The 21,710-nt window shown below is 50.7% G+C and overlaps 1 protein-coding gene and 1 long non-coding RNA gene across 2 annotated transcripts in view; one reads left to right on the forward strand and one right to left on the reverse strand.

Annotated features, from left to right (window-relative positions):
- Nucleotides 1-11,629, reverse strand: part of LOC145540846 (heparan sulfate glucosamine 3-O-sulfotransferase 3B1) — a 44,317-nt gene extending 32,688 nt beyond the window's left edge. Inside the window, exon 1 of the mRNA XM_081576014.1 lies at nt 9,780-11,629. Coding sequence (XP_081432140.1) covers nt 9,780-10,327 — 548 coding nt within the window. The 5' untranslated portion in view covers nt 10,328-11,629. The remainder of the gene's footprint in view (nt 1-9,779) is intronic.
- Nucleotides 11,630-18,932: 7,303 nt separating this feature from the next.
- LOC145543018 (uncharacterized) lies at nt 18,933-20,999 on the forward strand. The gene is made up of 3 exons (XR_014080357.1): nt 18,933-19,081; nt 19,866-20,018; nt 20,263-20,999. It is a non-coding gene; the product is annotated as an uncharacterized LOC145543018 (long non-coding RNA).
- The last annotated feature ends 711 nt before the right edge of the window (nt 21,000-21,710 follow it).

The following is a 21,710-nucleotide window of genomic DNA, read 5'->3' on the forward strand; positions in this document are numbered from 1 at the left end:
AAGCAAACAAATAAATAAATGCAAGCTCTCAAAGTAAGCACAGTGGCTCAGTGGTAAAGAATCCACCTGCCAATGCAGTAAATGAGGCTGGAACCACAGGTTCAATCTGGAATAGGAAATAGCAACCCACTCCAGGATTCTTGCCTAAGAAATGCCTTGGGCAAAGGAGTCTAGTTGGCCACGGTCCATGGGGTCAAAAAGAGTCAGACACAACTTAGCGACTAAACAACAACGAAGTAAGTGTTTGCTGGGTAAGTTTTTTAAAAGGTACACATGATTTATAAGATTGTATTATTTTTCATTGACTATGTAGTAGTGTAGTGCATGCTCAGTTGTGTCCGACTGTTTTCGACCCTGTGGACTGTAAGCCCACCTGGCTCCTCTGTCCATGTAATTATCCAGGCAAGAATACTGGAGTGGATTGCCGTTTCCTTTTCCTGGGGATCTTCCCAACCCAGGGATTGAATCCACATCTCTTGTGTCTCCTGCATTGGCAGGCAGATTCTTTACCACAAGTGTCACCTGGGAAGCCCTCATTGCCAATAGAAAAAGACATCAAGTGGTCACCTTTCCCTTCTTCCAATAAGCATTTCAAGTCCATGACAATGTGAGGAGAGCTCCTTACCTTGCTCTCCTACCCCGGATCACACACACATACTTGGGCATCTATAAACACTCTTTGCTGGAACAGGATGTTTATTTCTTTGTGGATCTGGGTTAACTGCAGCACCAGCACACACTAAGGGCCTAGAGAATGAAACAGTCAGAGCAAGCACCAGCATTCGAGTGGAATGGCTGGGCATGCTGAGCCAGGCTGAGTTTCCAGTCAGAAGGGGAGGGTTTCCAGCCAGAAGAAGGAGGACTAGTAGGGAGAGACCTTTTAGCTGGAGATGAGGGAGAGGCACCAGGAGTGATCTGGAGGTTACTTTTCTCTGTCGGCTGGGTGTGTGGTCTCCCTCAGGGTGATTACTTTAATGGACATGTGGGCCAAGTCTTGTGTTCCTTCAGCATCCCCTCTGGCAGTAAGCAATGTCCTAAATGAGTTCCTGCACTTTTAGGACAGGTTATCTCCTGCACCGCCGAAAAAACTTTCAGGAAAAAGCTGTGTGTGTTCAGTCCTGTCCGACCTTTGTGACCTCATGGGATGTAGCCCACTAGCTCCTCTGTCCATGAAATCTTCCAGGCAAGAACACTGGAGTAGGTTGCCATTTCCTTTTCCAAGGGACCTTCCTGACCCGTATCTCTTACATCTCCTGCATTGGCAGGCGGATTCTTTACCAATTGCGCGCCACCTGAGAAAGCCAAGGCTGCCCTCATCCAAACCCACAGAATTCTCAGCGCCCGTGTAAAGTTCACCCCGAGAGGAGCTCAGATTATGCCTGAACAAGGTCAGCTTATTAGTGCGGGCCCCCCTCACCCCACTCCCCAGACGCCCACCGGTGTGGCTGGAGGAGCAGAAAGGCTTCCAGGCTGCCAGTGAAGACATTCCTTCCGGTTAGAGGCAGAGGCAGCTGCAGGCTGCCGGCACGGGGCAGAGAGACGGAGGGCGCCCGGGACAGCGTGTCCCCGAGGACCCCAAGGGCGCTGTGGGGATGGGCTGGGGAGGACAGGCCCAGAATCGTAAGGGGGCTGAGAATTACTGGCTTTTCCTTGCCCTCCTCTCCTGTCCGTTGGAGTCTTCTCCATCTTTCCTCTTCATCCTGTCACTTAAAGGGTCATATTATAGGAATGAACCTATTTTTGGTTTTCTACTTGCTGAATTGCATTTTAAGTATCCCTTATAGAAGTCAGTGAACTGAGAATTACATATTTCTTCCCCACCCCACCCCACCCCATCCTACCCCCAAAAGAGAAAGGTGAGGAGTGGTAGTGAGGAGAAGAAAGCAAAGAGCCATGCAGGTTGAAAACGGCCCCACTCTCTTCCCCACCCACAATAAGGCCCTAAAAAGACAAAGCTTCCACACCCAGATCTACAGAATTCATTCATTCAGACGCACGTCCGACATCGCGGACGCAGGAAAGGCAGACTCAGACTCCGGCGTCCTCACTGCTCCACCCAACAGAGGCAAACGTTCAAAGAGACACAGATCAGCAGAAAAGCCCAGTTTGTAAAGCGGCTCACAGCATCCAGGAAGCTCGCGGGAAGGATGCGCAGCAGCTAGGAAGCCCGGCCCGGCCGCGGGCGGGGCGCGCCCCCGCCCGCCCCACTCTGGGCGGGGCGCGCCCCCGCCCGCCCCACTCTGGGCGGGGCCATCCCTAAGACGGGCTACCATTGGCCTCCCGGCTCCTGCTCGGGCCAATCAGCGTGGGACCAGGCCCGCCGGCACCACCCCCTGCGAGCGCGGGATGCTTGACCCAGCTGCGCCCAACAGGTGAGGCCCGAGCGCGGCGTCTCGGCTGGTCACGTGGCCGCGGCCTGCGACCCGCGGGGCAGAGGGGCAGCCGTGCCGCGGGCCCCGCCCCCGACACGAGGCGGCGCCGCCATCTGCTTCCTCCGACCAGATGCGGGGGTCCCACGCGACCCAGGGGCCGTGCGCTCTAGTCCCCGAAGCCAGCCGGCCGAGGAGCCGCGTCTCGCGCCTTTGACTGCGCATCGCCCACCCCCTCTAGATCCGGGGGCTCCGCGCAAACACCCCTATGGCTGCCAGAGAGCAGACACGTGGCCTGTCGGGCCTGCTGGGACTTGTTGGCCACTTCTGTCACCAGACCCTCCCTCCCGCCCCCATTCATTAAGTCGAGTGTGCGTGAAAAATCTTCTCTTCCCAATGTATATGTACCTTTTTTTCTCCCACTATTTGTTGCCCCAAGCTTCATGTTGCCCAGAACTATCTTTCCACATTTTGTGAGTTTCTAAGCAAGTATAATCCTGTTAAGTATTGTGGGGCAAAGATCTGGGGGAAAAACACAACAGGAATTCTGGATCATGTGCCCCCAAGTTGCTTGATGAACGCGTATGGCATCATCACATCTACTCAAAGGGTAGTTTAAAAGAAGTGACCCCTTGGCAATAAATAGTCTAGCTTGGGCTGAAATGCAGTGTACAAAAATTAGAGTCTTAACACATTTGCTATAGTTAGGACAAAAATATTTTGTGCCAAGAGTCTATCTGTTCTGTAACAAATGTATTAACTTAAAGTCACAGAAAATTCTTGTCTACACACACACACTTTTAAAATGCAACAGAAAATATAAATGCCTTGCTGGCAGTACTCTTTATGCCAGCTCTCTCTCTCCAGACCTGGACTCATATTTTTAAAAGCAGCTCTCTTTGGGAGGCAACAAACTGCATTTCAGCTTTGCAATTTAAAAATTTAAAAATGCTTCATACTTGACACAGTGAAGCACAATTTTTTAATGCCCCAGTAAACTTTGGCTACTTTTAATATTTTTCAAGTCACAAAATGGGTATTTAAGGGAAGAATTTCAGATATAAAGGAAACCAATGTCACTCTTATCACCATACGGAGAAAATTAATGGGGGATTTTATTAGCATTATATGTATTTTCACAGTCTTTTGGCTGGAATGAAAATTATTTATTAACATATCAAATAAGCTGGTAATTGCTCCTCACATCCTAAACTTTTCCCCAAGTCTAAAATCTGAAAGAAAAAGCAACATACGCTAATATCAGTTTTATTTGATGTTAGTTTTATTTTGGTATAGTTTGAGAAGAATAGAAGAGTTCTAATAAGGTCATCTTTTAAATATATATATATTTATATATATATATTAAAGTTTTACGTTCTATTCCCGAAGAGTTTTCAAAGATATCAGTATCTTATTTCTTTTTGGTCATGGTAAATGTTTTCATTTGAGGTAGGCAGCACATTGTATTCATTACCCTCGAAAATATGCCACATACTTGGGGAATTCATTTTGCTGAGATGCCTGACTATCCCAACAGCTTAGCACTGAAATTTCCCTTACTCTCTGGAATCACTGACTGTTAAAAGAGATAAGTAGCACCCTATTTGGGAACTAAGTCTATTCACAGCAAAAGAAGTGTTCATTATGCTGTGCCTTGAGACTGGACATTTTGTGTTTCTGTCAATCAACTTAATTTCCATGTTCATAGAACTGAGAGCATAAAGTATTCAAAAACTACTGACATAGAAAGCCATGGGCAGGCAGCCCTGGTCATGTATTTCAGTCCTGAAGCTTTAAATAAATGCTTTTTTTTTTTTTTAATTCTTTGAGTGCTTTTAATTCTAAATAATTTTGGTGATTCAAAGAGTCATCTCATATAATCAGAAAACCTTATGTCCTACAACATTTTCAACAAAACAGTACATCAGCATATATATCTGGAGTGAGGTTTTTGTGATATACTAATTTTTCAAACTATCTAAAAGTTTTTCTTCAAACAAAAAATAATAACAGCAAAGCAGGAAAAAAAAAAGAAACAGAAGCTTGTGATGGGTTACTTTAAAAAATATCTAGCAATAAATACAACTTTAGCTGGGAAAAATATCTTTTATAAATATAAAAGATATTTATATTTATAAAAGATAAATATTTTAAAATATTAGGCTACATTAAGTTGAAAATTTTCAATAATCTGGCTCCATTAAAAAAGCAAAATCTATTTTAGTAGCTTAGTCAAATTGCAGTATTCTATTTTGATACATATTTTTAATGATGTGGGTTGCAACCTGATTTTTAGAGATGAGTTCAATAATAGCATATCATTTGGAAAATAATAAGTGTAATTTAATTCATGAACTTCAGCATTTTATTTACTTAAAACAAATAGGTTGCTATTTAATATTGACTATTTTATTAACTCAGAGCATCTGGGAAAACACTTATGATTAGGTTAATTTATGTTATATTTTCCCCTCAACTTGTAAAAGATTAATCAACCATTTTATGGTCTAATTTAGGTGTCTAATTGAAAACAGAATCCAACACATGCTACACTGTCTTGCTAATAAATCTTGACAGCTTTGTAACAAGATGGTTTGTATTTCAAATTGTTGCATATAAATGTAGATTTTTGATCTTCACTCAGCAGCTTGAAGTGAGCTGCATATTTGATTTAAACTCGTGGAATGAAAAAATGCAATTACTTCAAAAAAGATTATTCCCAATCAGGTCTTATCTTAAAGTTCCCTTAGGGAAGATAGAAACAGTCTTTGCCACCAAGTTTCTGAAAACAGACTAGATAAAGAGGGGAGAAATTAGTTTTCTCAGCATTTGTTAAATTTAAAATGTAAGGAAAGTTGCTATTTTCAGGTATAAGCTTTTCAGACAGAGATTTCTGAAGTTACTGGGTTTTAGATTCTAATACTAAAGCACTCTACTCAAAATGTAAGTTCTGTAATGGTCTTCTGGTTAAGAAGTCCACGTTTTCAGTCTTGATTTGAAGCACTGTACTTTCTTAAATGAATAAATTCATTCCAGGAGTTTCTAGAACATCTCATTTAACCCTGTGTTCTCCCACATCTCCCAGCCTTAAAAGAGGACAAATGGAGGAGAATAAATTTACTCTCAGTGGGGACACTTGCCATGTTTTCTCCATCTTTATGCTTGGGGATATTTTTGTCATTTTAATGACTCCATTGATTCTCACTGTGGTGCAGGCAGAGAAAGGAAACTGCCCGGGTGATGTAATTACCCTCACTCCGGTTATAAACCAATTTTGGATGTCCTTACTATTACTATCTTGTTCTGGGGCTGGTCTTCTTTTACACTGAATGACAAAGTGAGCAACCCTCATTGAGGTCACTGGAGGTGCAACAGAAAACTCCAACCCTTTAAAAAAAAACCTCAGCAACTCAGTTATGAATTCATCATATATGACCAATATCATGTTTTGTCACTTAAGCAAGGGAGAATGGCACAGAGTGACCTCTGGAGCAGGACTGCCTGGGTTGGTGTATCAGCTTTGCCACTTTCTAGCTGTGAGACCTCAGGCCAGTATCTTAACCTCTCTGTGCCTGTGTTTCCTCATCTGCAAAAGTACAGGCTTCCCAGGATCATGATGAGGATTAAATTTGCTAATCCTGTAAAACCTGAAACAGTTACTGGCACATAGGGAAAACATTCAGTAAGTGTCAGCTGCCAACCTTACTAAACTACACACACACACACACACACACACTGCACTTTTTTTTTTTTTAATGTGGCCACAGCATTAAAATGTCAGTTTAGTTTTTATAGCCAAACATGGAAAGAAGAGTCAGGGTGGAAAGTCTAAGGAATATTTTCATATATTAAAAAAATATATAGTTACACCATATTTGGCTAACTTAAATCCCAAACTGAGGTCATTCAAATTTGTGACAATCTATGAAACCTAAGCCAAATCAAAAAGAGAAACAATTAAAGAATATATATACTTAATTTTGGGCTTCCCTGGTGGCTCAGATGATAAAGAATCTGCCTGCAATACAGGAGACCTGGGTTCCATCTCTGGATGAGGAAGATTCCCTGGAGAAGGAAATGGCTACCGACTCCAGTATTCTTGTCTGGGAAAACCCATGGACAGAGGAGCCTGGAGGGCTACAGTCCATGGGGTTGCAAAGAGCCAGACAGGACTGACTGATTGTTCACAGTTTAAATCAATGCTGAAAGCCTAAATGTACCGGGTGGGTGTTTCTCCATCTTGGCAAGTGTGAGGTTCTCTTGAACCACCTGTCTCTGTTTTTCAAACACTATCACCCCCTGCGACAGAAGGTAAGGGCCAGTTTCACCAGAAGTCCTGATAAGCCCCTCCTGTGGGATCCTCATAAGTACCTGCTAAATTTGGGAGGCCAGATTCAAGAGTAAGCTGAGTGATGAACTGGAAAAGTAAACCCAGAAGAGTTTGCATCCCCGACTAAAACAAACTCTTAAGTTGAAGGGCAGCAGTGAAGAAAGCGGTGACTGAACAGGCATGCACGAAGTCCGTGGCAAACTTCCCGACTTTTGGCAATAGCAGGTCAGCTCCGCATCGCCACCACTGTGGGCTCACAGTGGATCCCGCATCGTGGCCCCCGGGGCGGATCCCGCCTGTTGGGGCTGATGGTGTCTCATTTTGCCACATGAAAGGAACTACAATCAACTTGGGAGGCTTCAAGCAAATCTGCCCAGGCCTTGGGTTACCGGTTAGGCCCACACCCGGCCTGTGCCTCAATCCCTGAAACTTACTAACCGCTTGCTCAGACACAGGCAGAATCTCCTTCTCCAACCCATGACCGATCCTGACCCTTGGATTCAACCATCCATCCTTGCCTTCAGAATGTCTCCCCTGTTTCCTATTTTCCAGCTTTGAGGATTTGTTTTAACTACTTGTTTCGGAACTGCAACGCTGGCTAATTATTATTTATACACTTCTCCAATCCAGTGTCTGATGGCACAGAGGCAGCCTAGCAGAGCTCCTCTAGCCAGCAGCAGACTGGGGCCCGTGGACAGAACTGCGTGGGGCGAAGAAGGCGCCTTGTTCCCTGCACACCTGATTTTTGGAAGAGCCTTCTGGGTTAGGCTTCTTCTCCCGGTGTGGTCTGTTTTTCAAGTTAAAACGACCGCCTTCAAAATAATTAAGTCCACACATTTGCCCAGACATTCAGAATATTCCAAGTTAATTTAAAAGTTGTAAGTAAGCAGATGGCATTGAAAAGATTCCTTAATCCACTAACCCTGCGGCCACGCCCCGCGCGGATCGAGGCAGCCCCGGAACCCAGCTTTGGGGGTGAGCGGCGACTTTTACACTTCGCTCCTCCCGCCGCGCTCCGCAGGGTAATCGCCGCGGGCGCTGGGCCTCCGGGCCGGACAGTCCGGCCCATCAGTGTAGCGAGGTGACTTGTGGGGGAGAAGGCACTTCTCGCTCGCCCCCTCTCCCCCCTCCTTCCCGCCCCGAGGCCGGCCAAGCCCCTGCGACTCTCAAGCCCAGCCGCCCCGGGGGCCACGATGCGAGCGGCTGCAGGCGCGCGGCCAGCCAGGGCGACTTCGTTCTTTATTCAGCATTTTGAGTCAATCAAAAGGAACGTGGCAGGTGGAGGGCGGCCGCCCAGGAGCCTGCGCGAGTCTTCCTGTGGGGATTTCCACTGCCTGCCCAGGTGCTGCTGGAACCGCCCGACATTAAGGATTTAGTTCTTTTCCTGCCAGTTCCTCCCAGCCCGGCCCCCGGCGCGTCTGATCGAAAACGCCGGACTGCCTCCGGCCTCCGATGGGTTCTACCTGGAGGGCGCTAGTAACAAGCCTGCCTGCCTCGGCCCCCGGAATCGTTATCCCCCGAGGAGGAGGAGCGGTGGTGGCTGGAATAACGACAACAATACAGTCGATGACAATAGCCGGCAATTAGCGCGGCCCCCATCTGCCAGCCAGGCACCCGCATGCGCCGGCGCAGTCGCTCCTCCGCGCGCCGCCCGGAGCGCAGGTGACCCCCGCTAGCTGCCCGGGTCGGGACAAGCATCCAGGCGCCGGGCTCCAGAGCCACCATTCGCAACAACCGGTGTCCAGAGCCTGGGGACGGTGGGAAGGGTGACTGTCACGGCTGGCTAAACCTCGAGACTTGGGCAACTCCTGACAATAATAAAAACGTTAGGACAAAAGGGAGGGGGAGGCTGGGGAGAGAGCGGTTTTAATCTGCTCGGCCAGCCCCCTTTTATCTTTCGAGCTCTCCCGGGCCCCAAAGAGGGGATGGGGGCAGGGATGGGGTTTGGTTCGACTCTCCTCTTTTGTTTTCCGAAATCTCCAGCCTCTTGCAGGCTGATTGGGCCTGGAGGGGTGCCGGCGAGTCGAGGGAGTTATGTTTGTGGGGGTCGGAGGCAATGACCAGGGAGAAGGGCCAGACCCCTGGCTGGCGACGAGACTTCCTGAGGCCGGAGGCTGGACCCCTTGCCCACGCGCGCCTCACCGGAAACTCGACCAACCCAACAGCTCACCCCCAAAGACTGCGGGAGGCCTTGGTAAGAGGTGATTATGACTCCCGGGGTGGGGGACAATGTCCCTTTGGAACCGGACCCATAACCCAACCCGAGAACCGAGTTTAAGGAAGCCCACGCAACCCGCATTTCTCAAATCCATGCACCCAGAATATTCTTTGCACCCCGGCGCGTCAAAGGCCCCCGGAGACAGGCGTCCCTGCCCCGGGTCTCTCAGCGCCCGGGCTGGGGAGGCGGAAACCGGTGGGCCGTGCCTGGGGCGCCGGGAAGCCTTCAAAGCTGCGCGCCTCCCGCCGGCTGCAGTGCGCGCCTTTGCCCGACAGGGACCAGCACCGCTCCACGCGCCGCGCGCCTGCCCGCTCGCCCTCCGGAGCCCAGGCTGCCGGGCCGCGAGCGGACTGACCCCCTTCGGAAAGTGAACGGACTCCCCACGGACTCCCCGCGGCCTCCACAGCACGGCGCCGCTCCAACCCCAACCCCATCCGGACAGTAAAAGCTGCTCTAGAAGTTGGTCTGGGACGGAGACCGTCCCGGATCCGAGAGGAAAAATAAAACACGAGATTCGTTTGGGAAGAGGCCACAGTTAGAGGGTTGCGCGCTTTTCTGAGCACCTTCCCAGTCGCTGGCCTCCTTCCTTGAGGAAAGATCGCCGGATTAATCCTTGGGCACCGTGGGCCGCTGAGCCGCCAGATATCCTGGAGAAGTGTCTCCAGACTGGGGCGAGAGCGGAGCCCAGCGCACCTGGTACGGCGCTGCGGGCTAGCACCGAAAGGTCGTCGCTCGGCTCCCCTTCCCGCCCCGGTGGTCCGAAGCTGTAGCCCTGTCAGTTCCCCGGTTGTACATGCCACGTCCGCGTCCTCTCCCCGTCAGGATCGCGGCTGGAGCCCCTGGCCCTGCCCGGGACACTCACCGGTACCAGGCGAGGCCCTTGTCGTAGCTACGGTCGAAGAAGTGGGGCTCTGCGCCCACGGCGCGCACGTCGGGGTGCACGCGCAGGAACTCCAGCAGCGCCCGCGTGCCGCCTTTCTTCACGCCGATGATGATGGCCTGCGGCAGCTGCTTGCTCCCGGACCCGCTGAAGAAGCTAGAGATGGGGCTGGGGGAGTCCGGCGCCTCGGGGCTCTGCTCCTCCTGGCTCGCGGCGCCTTCGGCCATCTCTCCGCCCGCAGCCGACTGGGTGGCTGGCGCCGCCGGGAACGGCAGCCTCGGCGGAGGCCCGTCGGGACCCGGGGCGGGCGGGGCGTGGGCGGCGCGGGACCCGGAGCCCAGCAGTAGCAGCCCGGGCGCGGCGGCGCAGGAGCCGGCGCACGAGTAGACGAGCAAGTAGAGCCAGACGCAGAGCATGGCGAACAGCAGCGCGAGCCTCCTCCTCACCGGCGGCGGGGGCGGCGGCGGCTGCGGCAGGAGCCGGCCGGGGACATCGAGGCAGGACCGGCCGCCGCTCAGGCGCTGCCCCATGCGCTGCCCGCGCGCGCGGCTAGGGGCATGGCTCAGCACATGGCGCAGGGCCCGCCGGAGCAGGGAGCGCGGCGAGAGTTCCCCGGACGCCGGACGGTTTGGCTTATTGGCCCCGCGCGCCCGCGGTCGCCGCTATTGCTCTGCCCCAGGTGGCGGCGGCAGCTGCACGGCTGGCGGATTTTGACATGTTGCCGGGAGGAGCCACAACTGGAACGAAGGTTGGGTGGTGGCAACTGCTGGCCTGGGGCTGCGACGCCGCGCTCGTGGCCGGCAGAGCTCCACACTCCGGCGTTCCGACTCCTCTGGACTGTGCGCGCCGCACGGCCGCTCGCCGGGGCTGCCTCCTCGCGGTCCTGTGAACCGAGCTCTGAGTGCAGCCCCGGCGCTTCTCCGGCGGAGGCTGCGAAGGAGGACTGCGCAGGAAGAGCGGCGGAGACCGAGGCAGAGTGGGCGGGCCTGGCCACTGGGAGTGATCGGTTGCTCCACCTACCAGAAACCCGGGGCGCCATGCAAATCCCGCCGCTTAGCTGAGGGTTCGGCAGCCAACCAGCTCCCGGAACATGGGGGTGTGGAAAGGGTTTGGGGGCGGTGGAGAGCAGTCGGAGGCTGCTACTGGCTGAGAGGCAAGGGGCGGGCCTGGAGGGGCGGAACGAGGGGCTGGTGACAGGCGCAGCTGGGAGAAAGGATGCTGGAGAGACGGCGCGCTCAGGGAAAGCACCCACCCTCCGATCGCTGCACCCCGGCGCCCGCGTGCACTTCCGCACTCCCTCCCCAGGAGCCGAGCTCGGCTGCATTTGCCCCTGTGTACGGACACGCGTCCCCAGGCAGATGGTTCGCGGGCGGGATTGTGGTGTGTGTGCGCGTTAGAAGTAGGGAAGGGGTGGAAGCGCGAGAGTCTGGCCGGAGATGCCCGCCCACCCCACGCCGGGACTCGGAGGGGGGCCCTTCCGGCACTGGCACGGGTTTAGGAAGTTTAAGTGGAAATCGCTATCGAACCTTTTTTTTTTTTAAGTCTCCTTCTTACTCTTTCCTGGGAGTTGATCTCTCTCGGGCAGCAGGTTAACGCGATCGGTGGATCGTTAGATAGTTCCTGAGGAACTATCCTTAGGAAAAATTCTTCCCTCGCTTCCCAAAGTGCTGAGGAAAGAAAGGTCGGGAGAAATTAACAGGGAGTTAAAGGCTGCGGGAATTTTTCCCGGCGCCGAAAAGTGAGTGTGAAAGTTTTGTCTGGATATTAGTTGTTGGGGACGTTGGGTGTAGAAAACTTTCTCTTCCCTTCCCATGAATAAATATCAAAGCCAACGTTCGCCTGCATCAGGAGTCGGTTTGGTTTGTTTGCTGACCTGTTACACGAAGTATTAGGTGGGTTTTTTTTCTATGTCAAAAGTCAACTAGGAGCAAATCGATCCCGGAGTTGTACTTAAAGTCCACTCCAAGTCTCTTTCCTGGAGTTTCCTCGGTAGAGTGACCCGTCCCGGCCTGGCGGCGGCCTCGCTGCTGCATCAATGCGCCGCGTTCCGGTTGGAAGCTTCAGCTCACCCCGGCGGCACTCAGGAAGTTCTGGATGAGAAGACTCGGCCCCAGAGGGGTCAGCGGGCCTCCCACGCTTAGCCCCGCGTGGTTCCGGGACAGAACCTTCCTTCCGATCCCGACCTCCACGCGGCCCCAGGCTGAGCGCGGCCCCCGCTCCCTTCCCAATGCGCGCGGGCGGGCGGCGGAACCGCCTAGCCCCGGTCCCCCTGCCGCTATGTCCCCTCCCGAGGAAGTTCCCCGAGTCCCGCAGTCTCGCCGCGGGGTCCTGGTCCCCGCCGCCGGGAGCACACCGAGGACGCCCCTCAGTCGCGAGCTTCTGAAGTTGGAAAGTCTGCCGGAGAGCAGGAGCGGCGACCCCGGAGGATTCGGGTGACCCTGTGGCCCCCACCCGGCCCTCAAGCCCAGCTGTGCTCCGGAAGACCTCCTGGTAACTCTGGAGCCCAAGACATTTTCTTATAGAGTGTCTGAGGGGGAAGTAATTTAGGAAGAAGATTCCTCCCCCTTTTATATTCGCAGGGAAATTTTATTCCCAGCGCTCTTCTCCCCTCTCCTTCGAAAGTGACTTATCTCCCCTTAGTTTTTAATTACATTAATTTATTACTAATTTATTTTAAAGTTCTGAAACATGAGAATGTATTTCTGAGCATTAGCTTAGGCCAACTTTTTCTTTTTCTTTTTCTTTTTTTTAAGCGAGAAGGAAAATGTTAGTGTCTCCGAAGCGTTTCTTCAAATTCATATTATTTCGGGAAATGGAAGTCACTGTCTGCTATCTCTAGGCGGCTTTGAGTTTGTGGACTTCTGTGGATTTGGGGGTGGGTGATAGTGGTTTATGATTTGTGCGTATTCACACGAATTGTAGCTACCACATGGCTAACTTTGGGCGTGGTTGGGTATGAATGTTATAGTTTGTTTTTGGTTTTTTAAATTGATAATTCTAATTAAAAATGGTCCCTGTCCTGAGGGTTAGCCAAGTCCAGTGTAAAAGAAGAAAAAAAGTCAGTTCGCCGGATATATTTAGGATTTTTTTTCCGGGGGCGAAGGGAAGAAGGAGGTGGAAGCAAAAACTTGGGCATCGGAAATTACCAGGAGAGCGCCGCTGAGCAGAGCGACCCCGGGCCAAGTCGCCGCCGAGGCCAGCCGAGCGCGTACGATCCCTACCGCCGAGCGACGGTCGACGCACTGAGCTGATGTCCGCGGTGATCCTGGCCTGAGCAGCGCCCGGCGGGCACTTAAGCCGGGCGGAGCAGCCCTGCCCCGCGACCCTGCGCTTTGACCCTTCTTCCCAACTCGGCTGGTCAGCCCCAAAGAGCTCCCCGAAATCCCCGGGCGCGGCGGCCGCTGCTGGCTCTGCCCTCGGTCAAAGCCGTCTCTCCCCATCGTCCCAATCAGCTGATGCGTGACCCGAGGTCAGCATGCAAGGATCTGTCGGCACAGCCGACCGTGAACCCACTTGGAGCTTCTGCCCTTAACCTATGCTCAGCAGTGCTGGGTCCCCATGCCACGCGACCACCCAGATGCGAGAAAGTCTGCCCTTGGATACATTTATGCATAAGTTTTGCACACACACCCACCCCCCGTCCCCCTCCTCCCCGGGAAACCCAGAGAGGAGCGAATGGGATTTCAGCACACATGGAAGGGCTGTTTTCTCTGGGTTGGTTATTTTGCTCTTACCTAATGGGGTGCTCACCTAGGACCACGGACGGTCTAACTTGGCAGGCAGCCCCTTCCCTTAGAAACTCATAAGACGCCCCAGGGGCCACCTCCTGTCCCTCTTCACCTCCCGCTGCCTCCTACCCTGTCGGCTCACTCTCTGGCGCTAAATTCCCCCATCTGTAAAGCAGGGGACTTGCGCCAAAGGATCCCCGTGGTCTTTTCCGCCTGAAGGTTCTCTGGTTCTGGGCTCCGGCCCCTGCCACTCATCCCGCCCACCCTCCGGCTCCCCCGGCCGGGCCCCCAGCTGCTCGCCGCAAAGGTCGCACTTCCTGGGCTGCCTGAGCTGGTGGCCCGGAGCCGGTTCCTGTCACCGGAACCCGTGTCCCCTCCCTGCCCCCCAGCCAGGCGACCCCGGAGTTGGCAGCTGCAAGCTCCCTCCACCCTATGCCCCGCTGCGCCCAGATGCCCGCCCGCAGGGGGGCGCTCCGACAGCTGCAGGGTGGGGGTGGGGGTCACGGCGCCCAAACTTCCATGGGGCTGTCCCTGGCGCGCCTCGGAGTCCCCTGTCCTCTCGAAGAGCGCCGATCCGAGCTGAGGGCTAGAGGCAGGCTAGCAGATTGGCCATCAGAAACCCCTTGACAGAGTGGCGGGAAGGAAATGGCTTCCCAGGCTGCTCTCCAGCTGCACCTGAGGGACAGTGTGTCTAGCGACCTCAGTTGGATCCATCACCCCGGCACCGGGGCTCTGGCAGTTCGAGGTCCCAGGAGGACCTTCAGCACATCGCAGAAGAGAGATGGCTGCTCCTGTCCTAAGAATAAAAGAACTCTGGTGCCCAAAAACACCAGAAAAGAACTCTGGTGGTTGATGTCCTGAGGAGTCAAGGTCTTGTGCTGATTCCAGCTCCCTCCCATTGTCCCCTGTGCTCTGGGTTTGCAGCTTCCCTTGTCCTCAGGCTTCCCTTGTCCACAGGCTCCCTCTGGGCTGGGTCATCAAAGGCTGGCAACTTCTGTCTTCTGCAAGACACAGCCCCTGGAGGGAAGTCCTCCTACACTACCTTGCTGTCACCAGGTTCTGGAATGGCTGTCTGCTCGCCTCTGCAGATCTAGGGTAGTGATAACTCCTCCCCTTTCCAGCGCCAAATCCGTGCTCTCCCCAGGTTCTCCTTCCCCTCCAGCATCTTTGTAAGTGGTCCTTCTGTTATACAACCTGTGCGTTACTCAGGTGATGTCCCACAGCTTTCCTGCCAGGACCCTGACTTTGTCACTGTTAGTTGCTCAGTCTTTGTGACCCCATGGACTGCAGCCCACTGGGCTCCTCTATGCATGGCATTCTCCAGGCAAGAACACTGGAGTGGACTGCCCTGCCCTCCTCCAGGGGATCTTCCCAACGCAGGAATCGAACCCCAGTCTCCTGCACTGCAGGCGGATTCTTTTCCATCTGAGCCACCAGGGAAGTTTGTCACTAGGGTTGCATTACTTTGCCTAATCTGGTTCCCAGCCATTTACCAGCTGTGTGACTTTGAATAAGTCACACACTCCTTTTGAACCCCAGTACCACTGGCTGTCATTGTGCTCCTCTGCTCCAGATGCCGTCAGCCCCTTCTTTCTCCATCAAGTTCTCCTGGCTGTGGAAATCCTCCAAGGCCGGTCCTGCCTACAGTCTTCTGGGCCCGCACTGGAGGAGGTCATGTCTTACAGATGATGGGTCCAGCTTTAATTTTTCCTCCACAAACTTCCACGGACATGTAAGGGTGCGATTCTCAAAGCGTCCCCAGGAGGCCCACTTCCCCAGCCCCTGAGACAACATTTCTTATGATCCCTCTGGCATTTCTCAAAACCTCTTTGAGTACATAGATGTCCACACCTTTACACCACCAGACGAGCACCCACCTGACTCCTCCCGACCCCTCCTTCCTCCTTCTTGTCACAATGGAGGAAGCTGCGGGCTAGCTACCCTGACACAGAGTGAGCCCCAAGCCTACTCTGAACCTCAGCCCTTCTCACCTCCCATCTCCTCTCCCCTGAATCATCAGCCCTCCTGTGTGGACACAGACATGCCACCCAGTCCCGGTCAGTGAAGGATGAGCTGTCTCAGCTGCTAGTGTGTTGCTGGCACACAGCCTCCAGCTGTCAGTCCCTCCAGATTGCAGAGGGTTCCTGCAGAGGCCGGAGGTCATGCCCTTTCCCAGGCAGGGGTGGGAGTGGGGGGGGACATACAATAACCAACCAGGGGGATAAGGCCTGGTCGTCCTAGCCAGCTCCAGGCATCTCTGAGAGCCTCCTGCTGGGTAGGCAGAGGATGTGGGGCTCGAGTCGCAGCTGGAGTCTCTCTCTGCCCAAGCCTGCCTCGCTGCCGCCTCCTCCTCCAGGTGTTGGTCCCAGGGCAACCTACACGCTTGTCCAGGAGCCCGACCTGATGTATTTCCCTCCTTCTCTAGCTCCTCCCTAATGGCTCAAGTGGTAAAGAACCCGCCTGCCAACGCAGGAGACATAAGAGATATGGGTTCAATCTCTGGGTCAGGAAGATCCCCTAGAGAAGGAAATGGCAGCCCCACTCCAATATTCTTGTCTGGAGAATCCCCTGGACAGAAGGAGCCTGGTGGACTATAGTCCATGGGGTCGCAAAGAGTAGGACATGACTGAGCACACGAGCAAGCAAGCCTCCTTCTCTCTGTTGTGCCCTGTGTCAGAATGTCCTTCCTTTTTGAGAATGGATAATATTCCATCCTTAAACCATGGATGGCATCGTGGACTCAATGGACGTGAATTGAGCAATCTCCGGGAGATAGTGAAGGAAAAGGAATCCTGGCATGATGCAGTCCAAGGAGTTGCAAAAGGTTAGACACGATTTAGGGTTGGAACAATACTCCATCATATAAGCCACACTTTGCTTATCCATTTATCCATCAATGGACAGTGGAGTTGCTTCCACTTTTGGCTATTATGAATGATGCTGCTATAACCAAGAGTATAGCCACATTTCTTCAAGACCTCCCTTTCAATTATTCTGGATATCTACCCAGGAGTGGAATTGCTAGATCCTGTGGTAATTCTGTTTCACTTTTTGAGCAACAGCCATACTGTTTTCCGTGGCATCTGCCCTGTTTTACATTCCTACCAACGGGGCGGGAATGTTTCACTTTCACCAAAGTGAAAACAAAGGTTTCACTTTCTCCACACCCTCACCAACAATTGTTATCTTATTTTTTCTCATAGCAGCCATCCTAATGGGTGAGACCTCACTGTGTTTTTTAATTTACATTTCTTTAATAATTAGTGCACCTTGCAGTATTTTTACACATTCATAGGATAAGCTTTTTATAGTTTATAAGCCCTGCTTATAGAATGGATAGGGGCATCTGATGTAATACAGATGGGGAATTTTCAATCACATCAGCATTTAATTTTGAAAATAGAACATGAATCCAGATTCCTTACCAATGCCCTTCAAATCCTGACCTATTTGTATTTTTCAGCCATCACAGTGGGACCTTTTTCAGATACCCATCTGATCTGTACTGAAACCCACCTTCAGAGACAGCTTCTTACTGCAGGCAGAGAGAGCACACCTAGAAATTGGAGAAACCACACCCAGGAGCGTGAATGCCCTACAGTCATCTGCTCAGGGAGTTTAAAGAGCTTTTCTTTTTTTTTTTTTTTTAATAAATTTATTTATTTTAGTTGGGGGCTAATTACTTACAATATTGTAAGTTTTTGCCATACATTGACATGAATCAGCCATGAGTTTACATGTGTTCCCCTTCCTGGACCCCTCACCCACCTCCCTCCCCATCCCATCCCTCTGGGTCATCCCATTGCCCCGGCCCTGAGCCTTTGTCTCATGCATCGAACATGGAATGGTGTTCTGTTTCACATATGATAATATACATGTTTCAATGCTATTCTCCCAGAACGTCCCACCCTCACCTTCTCCCTCAGAGTCCATAAAATTGTTCTATGCATCTGTGTCTCTTATTCTGTCTCGCATATAGGGTTATCGTTACCATCTTTCAAATTCCATATATATGCATTAGTATACTGTATTGGTGTTTTTCTTTCTGGCTTACTTCACTCTGTATAATGGGCTCCAGTTTCATCCATCTCAGTAGAACCGATTCAAATGTATTTTTTTTAATGGCTGAGTAATATTCCATTGTATATATGTACCACAGCTTCCTTATCCATTCGTCTGCTGATGGACATCTAGGTTGCTTCCATGTTCTGGCTATTGTAAACAGTGCTGCGATGAACATTGGGGTACACGCGTCTCTTTCAATTCTGGTTTCTTCGGTGTGTATGCCCAGCAGTGGGATTGCTGGATCATATGGCAGTTCTATTCCCAGTTTTTTAAGGAATCTCCACACTGTTCTCCATAGTGGCTGTACTAGTTTGCATTCCCACCAACAGTGTAAGAGGGTTCCCTTTTCTCCACACCCTCTCCAGCATTTATTGCTTGTAGACTTTTGGATAGCAGCCATTCTGACTGGTGTGAAATGATACCTCATTGTGGTTTTGATTTGCATTTCTCTAATAATGAGTGACGTTGAGCATCTTTTCATGTGTTTGTTAGCCATCTGTATGTCTTCTTTGGAGAAATGTCTGTTTAGTTCTTTGGCCCACTTTTTGATTGGGTCGTTTATTTTTCTGGAATTCAGCTGCAGAAGTTGCTTGTATATTTTTGAGATTCATTGTTTGTCTGTTGCTTCGTTTGCTATTATTTTCTCCCATTCTTTTCAAGCAGCAAGTGGCCACCTGAAAACCTTTGAGCAGATTCTCCTTGCTTATTGGCTAAAGAGGAACCCTGAGAATCCTCAGCGGTGTCTGGGGGCACCAGTGCTTCCTATAACTTATTTCCCAAAGGTCTGTATATGGTTCTAGATATTTCCCGCTGATTCCTCTTAAAGTGGCAGGAAGTCACTGGACATAGTGTCGTGTGGACCAACAGCCACAGACTTGTATCACACGCAGATTATTCTCAGACCAAAGCTGCTGAAATATTACTTGTGATCCCTTCTAAGTCCTGAGACATGTTCAGCCTGGAACTGTCCCCAGAGCCAGGGGTTTGTGACCGTGTTTTTGCATATCATCACCAGTTTCTCCCAGCTTGCCTTTAATAAATGCAGACGCATACTACCTCTTGTTCTCGTTTGCATCCAAAAGGCTGCTGATTCCAGAGGTTTCCAGCTCTGCTTCGTGGCTCCTTTAGTCTCATGCCAGTGTCACACCCACTCACGATGGACGACGCTCTGTCCTCTTTCGTTTCTGACAGTTCTTTTCTGCTTTCCACTTCTCCCTCTGGAAATCACCTTCGTAACCTATTCCTCATTTCCAATCCCAACAGTCACCAAACAGACAGACGTAACAGATAAGTGAGTTGCTCATCATCATAAACACCACTCCCTGCCCCGCCCGGTCTCCCTGGCTTTGCTAAGTGCATTGTGGAAAAAAACTGGCTGTACAACCAACAAAGATGGATTTCCTGTTGACTTCCATTAGCACTTGATGAATTTTGAGCTTTTGGGAAACCCGCTTGAATAGGAACACCTGGTACTTTTTGTGAAGTAAGAGTGTGAGTATAAAATAGTGATGCTGACTTCTATCATCCATGCATGACAATTAGTTCTGAGCCTGAAAGGTGGGCTTTGTCCCCATAGTGGTCTGCCCACCTCTTAAACTCCCAGCATCAGACTTTCAACCCCATTTCCATTTGGAAGGTACAAAAGTACAAAAGTGAATCTACCTAAGAACTAGCTTAGTTTATAAAACCCAGAGCAGCTTGGTTTCCCTAATTCTGTGTCCTGAGGAAGTTACTCGTGTGTTGAAAGCAACATACTGTCCTGGAGAAAAATTCTCTCCGAGGAAATCACTTTTATCATTAATTCAATGAGTATTTAGCCCACGGGCTCTGCTGTGCTCATCTTAATTAACTCTACTCATCATCACTCATTTCTGCCTGTCCCTCTCCTGCTCAAAGAGTGGTTCTTGGTTGTGTGCACTTGTGGCTCTCAATTCTGATTTAATCTGGATGAGATTATCTGGTTCTGTCACCTGCTTTCCCACTACTCTTTGGAAAGTTAGTAATCCCTCTGTGCCTCAATTTCCTTCTGTAAAATGGATGGTAATGCCATCAGGGCTTAGAGCAGTTGGTCCCAGCCCCATGCTGGCATCTAGGATATGCTGGCTCTCTGCATCACAAGTAAATGACTGTCACCTCACTCTCCCTTGCCACAGTGCCCTCCTCTGCTCTGTAACTCAAGATGGCCCATGATTCTCAGATGAGCAAGTAGAGAGGGGGTGCCTTCAGAACCTCTGGAGCTGAAAACACACTCAGATGTTCTGATCTAACCCCCCAGGGAGCACACTCCTGCCCTCCACCCCCACGGATGTTCCCCACGAGCATCACTTGAATGCTTCCTGTTCAGATACGTGTCCTGAAACTTTGCCGACAGTGTAGACCATGCCTGGCCGGGTGAGAGAGGAAGACTGAGGAGACAGAGAAGCAGCAGGTACACCTCTGGGCTGGTAGGTCGGTGTTGCCAGATTTTCTAATTTTTCCAGCAAAGCTAAAATAGAAAACTGGGTTTTTATGTGAAATTGCCTGCATTTTATATGGGAGGGGATTTAAAAAGTTATATGTCTGAAATAAAATTTTAAAAGAGCCTTGGGGGTCATTAAGTCAAACACAAGTAGATCAGACTGAGAGACTCAAACTGGCAACCTCTGGCCTTTACAAACCTCTGTTTCTTCCAGAGAGTTCCTGAGCCCAAGCGGAAATGACAATGTTTGCGTCAAAGAGACTTCTGACTCTTGTTAATGGAAGTGAACACTGATTTTCAACAAAGTGAAGGTCATTTAAGCTGCAGCAAAAGGGGCCAGACAGAGCTTCATCCCCCATGGCCCCCACTCCACCGCACAAGAGACTCCCAGTCCAGCCTCCCTCAGGGAGAAGCCTGGACCATTGTCGATTTCTCCTGTTGGTACATTTCATCATTATCCACAGACGAACTCTCCCACTTTGTGAAAACCCTCCTCCAACCCTGCCCTGGCGCCTGGCACCATCCTAGACTGACAGTCAGTGGCCAACAAATTATTGTTACTCAAAGTAACTAAAGTAATTTAGCACACTGGGTTATTGCATGAGAGTAATAACTTACTTAATGGCCCACTTAAATACTTTTTAATGTCAGTCTGTGGTCTGCTTTAGAGCTCCTGCATTTTAAAGTGAGTGAGTTTCTGGATCTTCCACTAGCTCAAAGTCTTGATTCATTCGTTTATTCATTCATGTATTTGTATTTTCTTGAACTACCTCTTTGGCTAGTCCCTATGTTAGTAACAGAAATGCAGTCCATTGGACTTCTCTGGTGGACTGTGGTTACGCCTCCATGCTCCCAATGTAGAGGGCATGGTTTTGATCCCTGATCAAGGAACTAAGATCCCACATCGTGCGGCCAAAAAAAATTTTAAATAAAAATTTGTCATTTAGTTGATAAGTCATGTCCGACTCTTTGTGACCCCGTGGACTGCAGCACACCAGGCTCACCTGGCCTCTCCACTATCTCCGAGAGTTTGCTCAGATTCATTTCCATTGAATCGGTGATGCCTTCCAACCATCTCATCCTCTGTTGTCCCCCTCTCCTCCTGCCTTCAATCTTTCCCAGAAGCAGGGTCTTTTCCAAAGATAAATCCAGTACATACCTTCACACAACTCACAATCTGCAGAACCATCTTGATAGCTTTAAATATAGGTATAATAAAGGTATCTATTCATTATACAAATGAAGAAGACAGATTAGCTTAATACATGGACACTAAGGGTAAATTCTGTTGGAAACAGATAGCCATAGACATGGAATCTCTCCCCACTTCCCGGCCTTCCTAACTGGTGGCTGAGAGACAAACACTTATTCCCTAAAGGAACTGAGGAAGCCTGAATGATTACTGCACTGTGCGCTGGCATTGTAGGAACACAGATCTGGAAGAGGCTTTGGTGAGCCCTTGGCTCCATCCAGGAAGGAATTAATGACCTTTGAAAGCAGCATTTCATGACCTTCCATCTGTCTTTAGCCTCAAGGACTCCTGAGTATAAACACAGATACTACCTAGCAATGATTCAAGCAATTAGATCCCATTGGGGAAGTCCAGAGAAAGTTTGTTTTGGTGAATTCAGGCTTGCTCTGTAAGAAATGATGAAGGGACTC

The sequence above is a fragment of the Giraffa tippelskirchi genome, chromosome 3 (genome assembly GCF_054371585.1).
Source record: "Giraffa tippelskirchi isolate mGirTip1 chromosome 3, T2T-mGirTip1v1.2.pri, whole genome shotgun sequence".
In the NCBI taxonomy this organism is placed as follows: domain Eukaryota; kingdom Metazoa; phylum Chordata; class Mammalia; order Artiodactyla; family Giraffidae; genus Giraffa; species Giraffa tippelskirchi.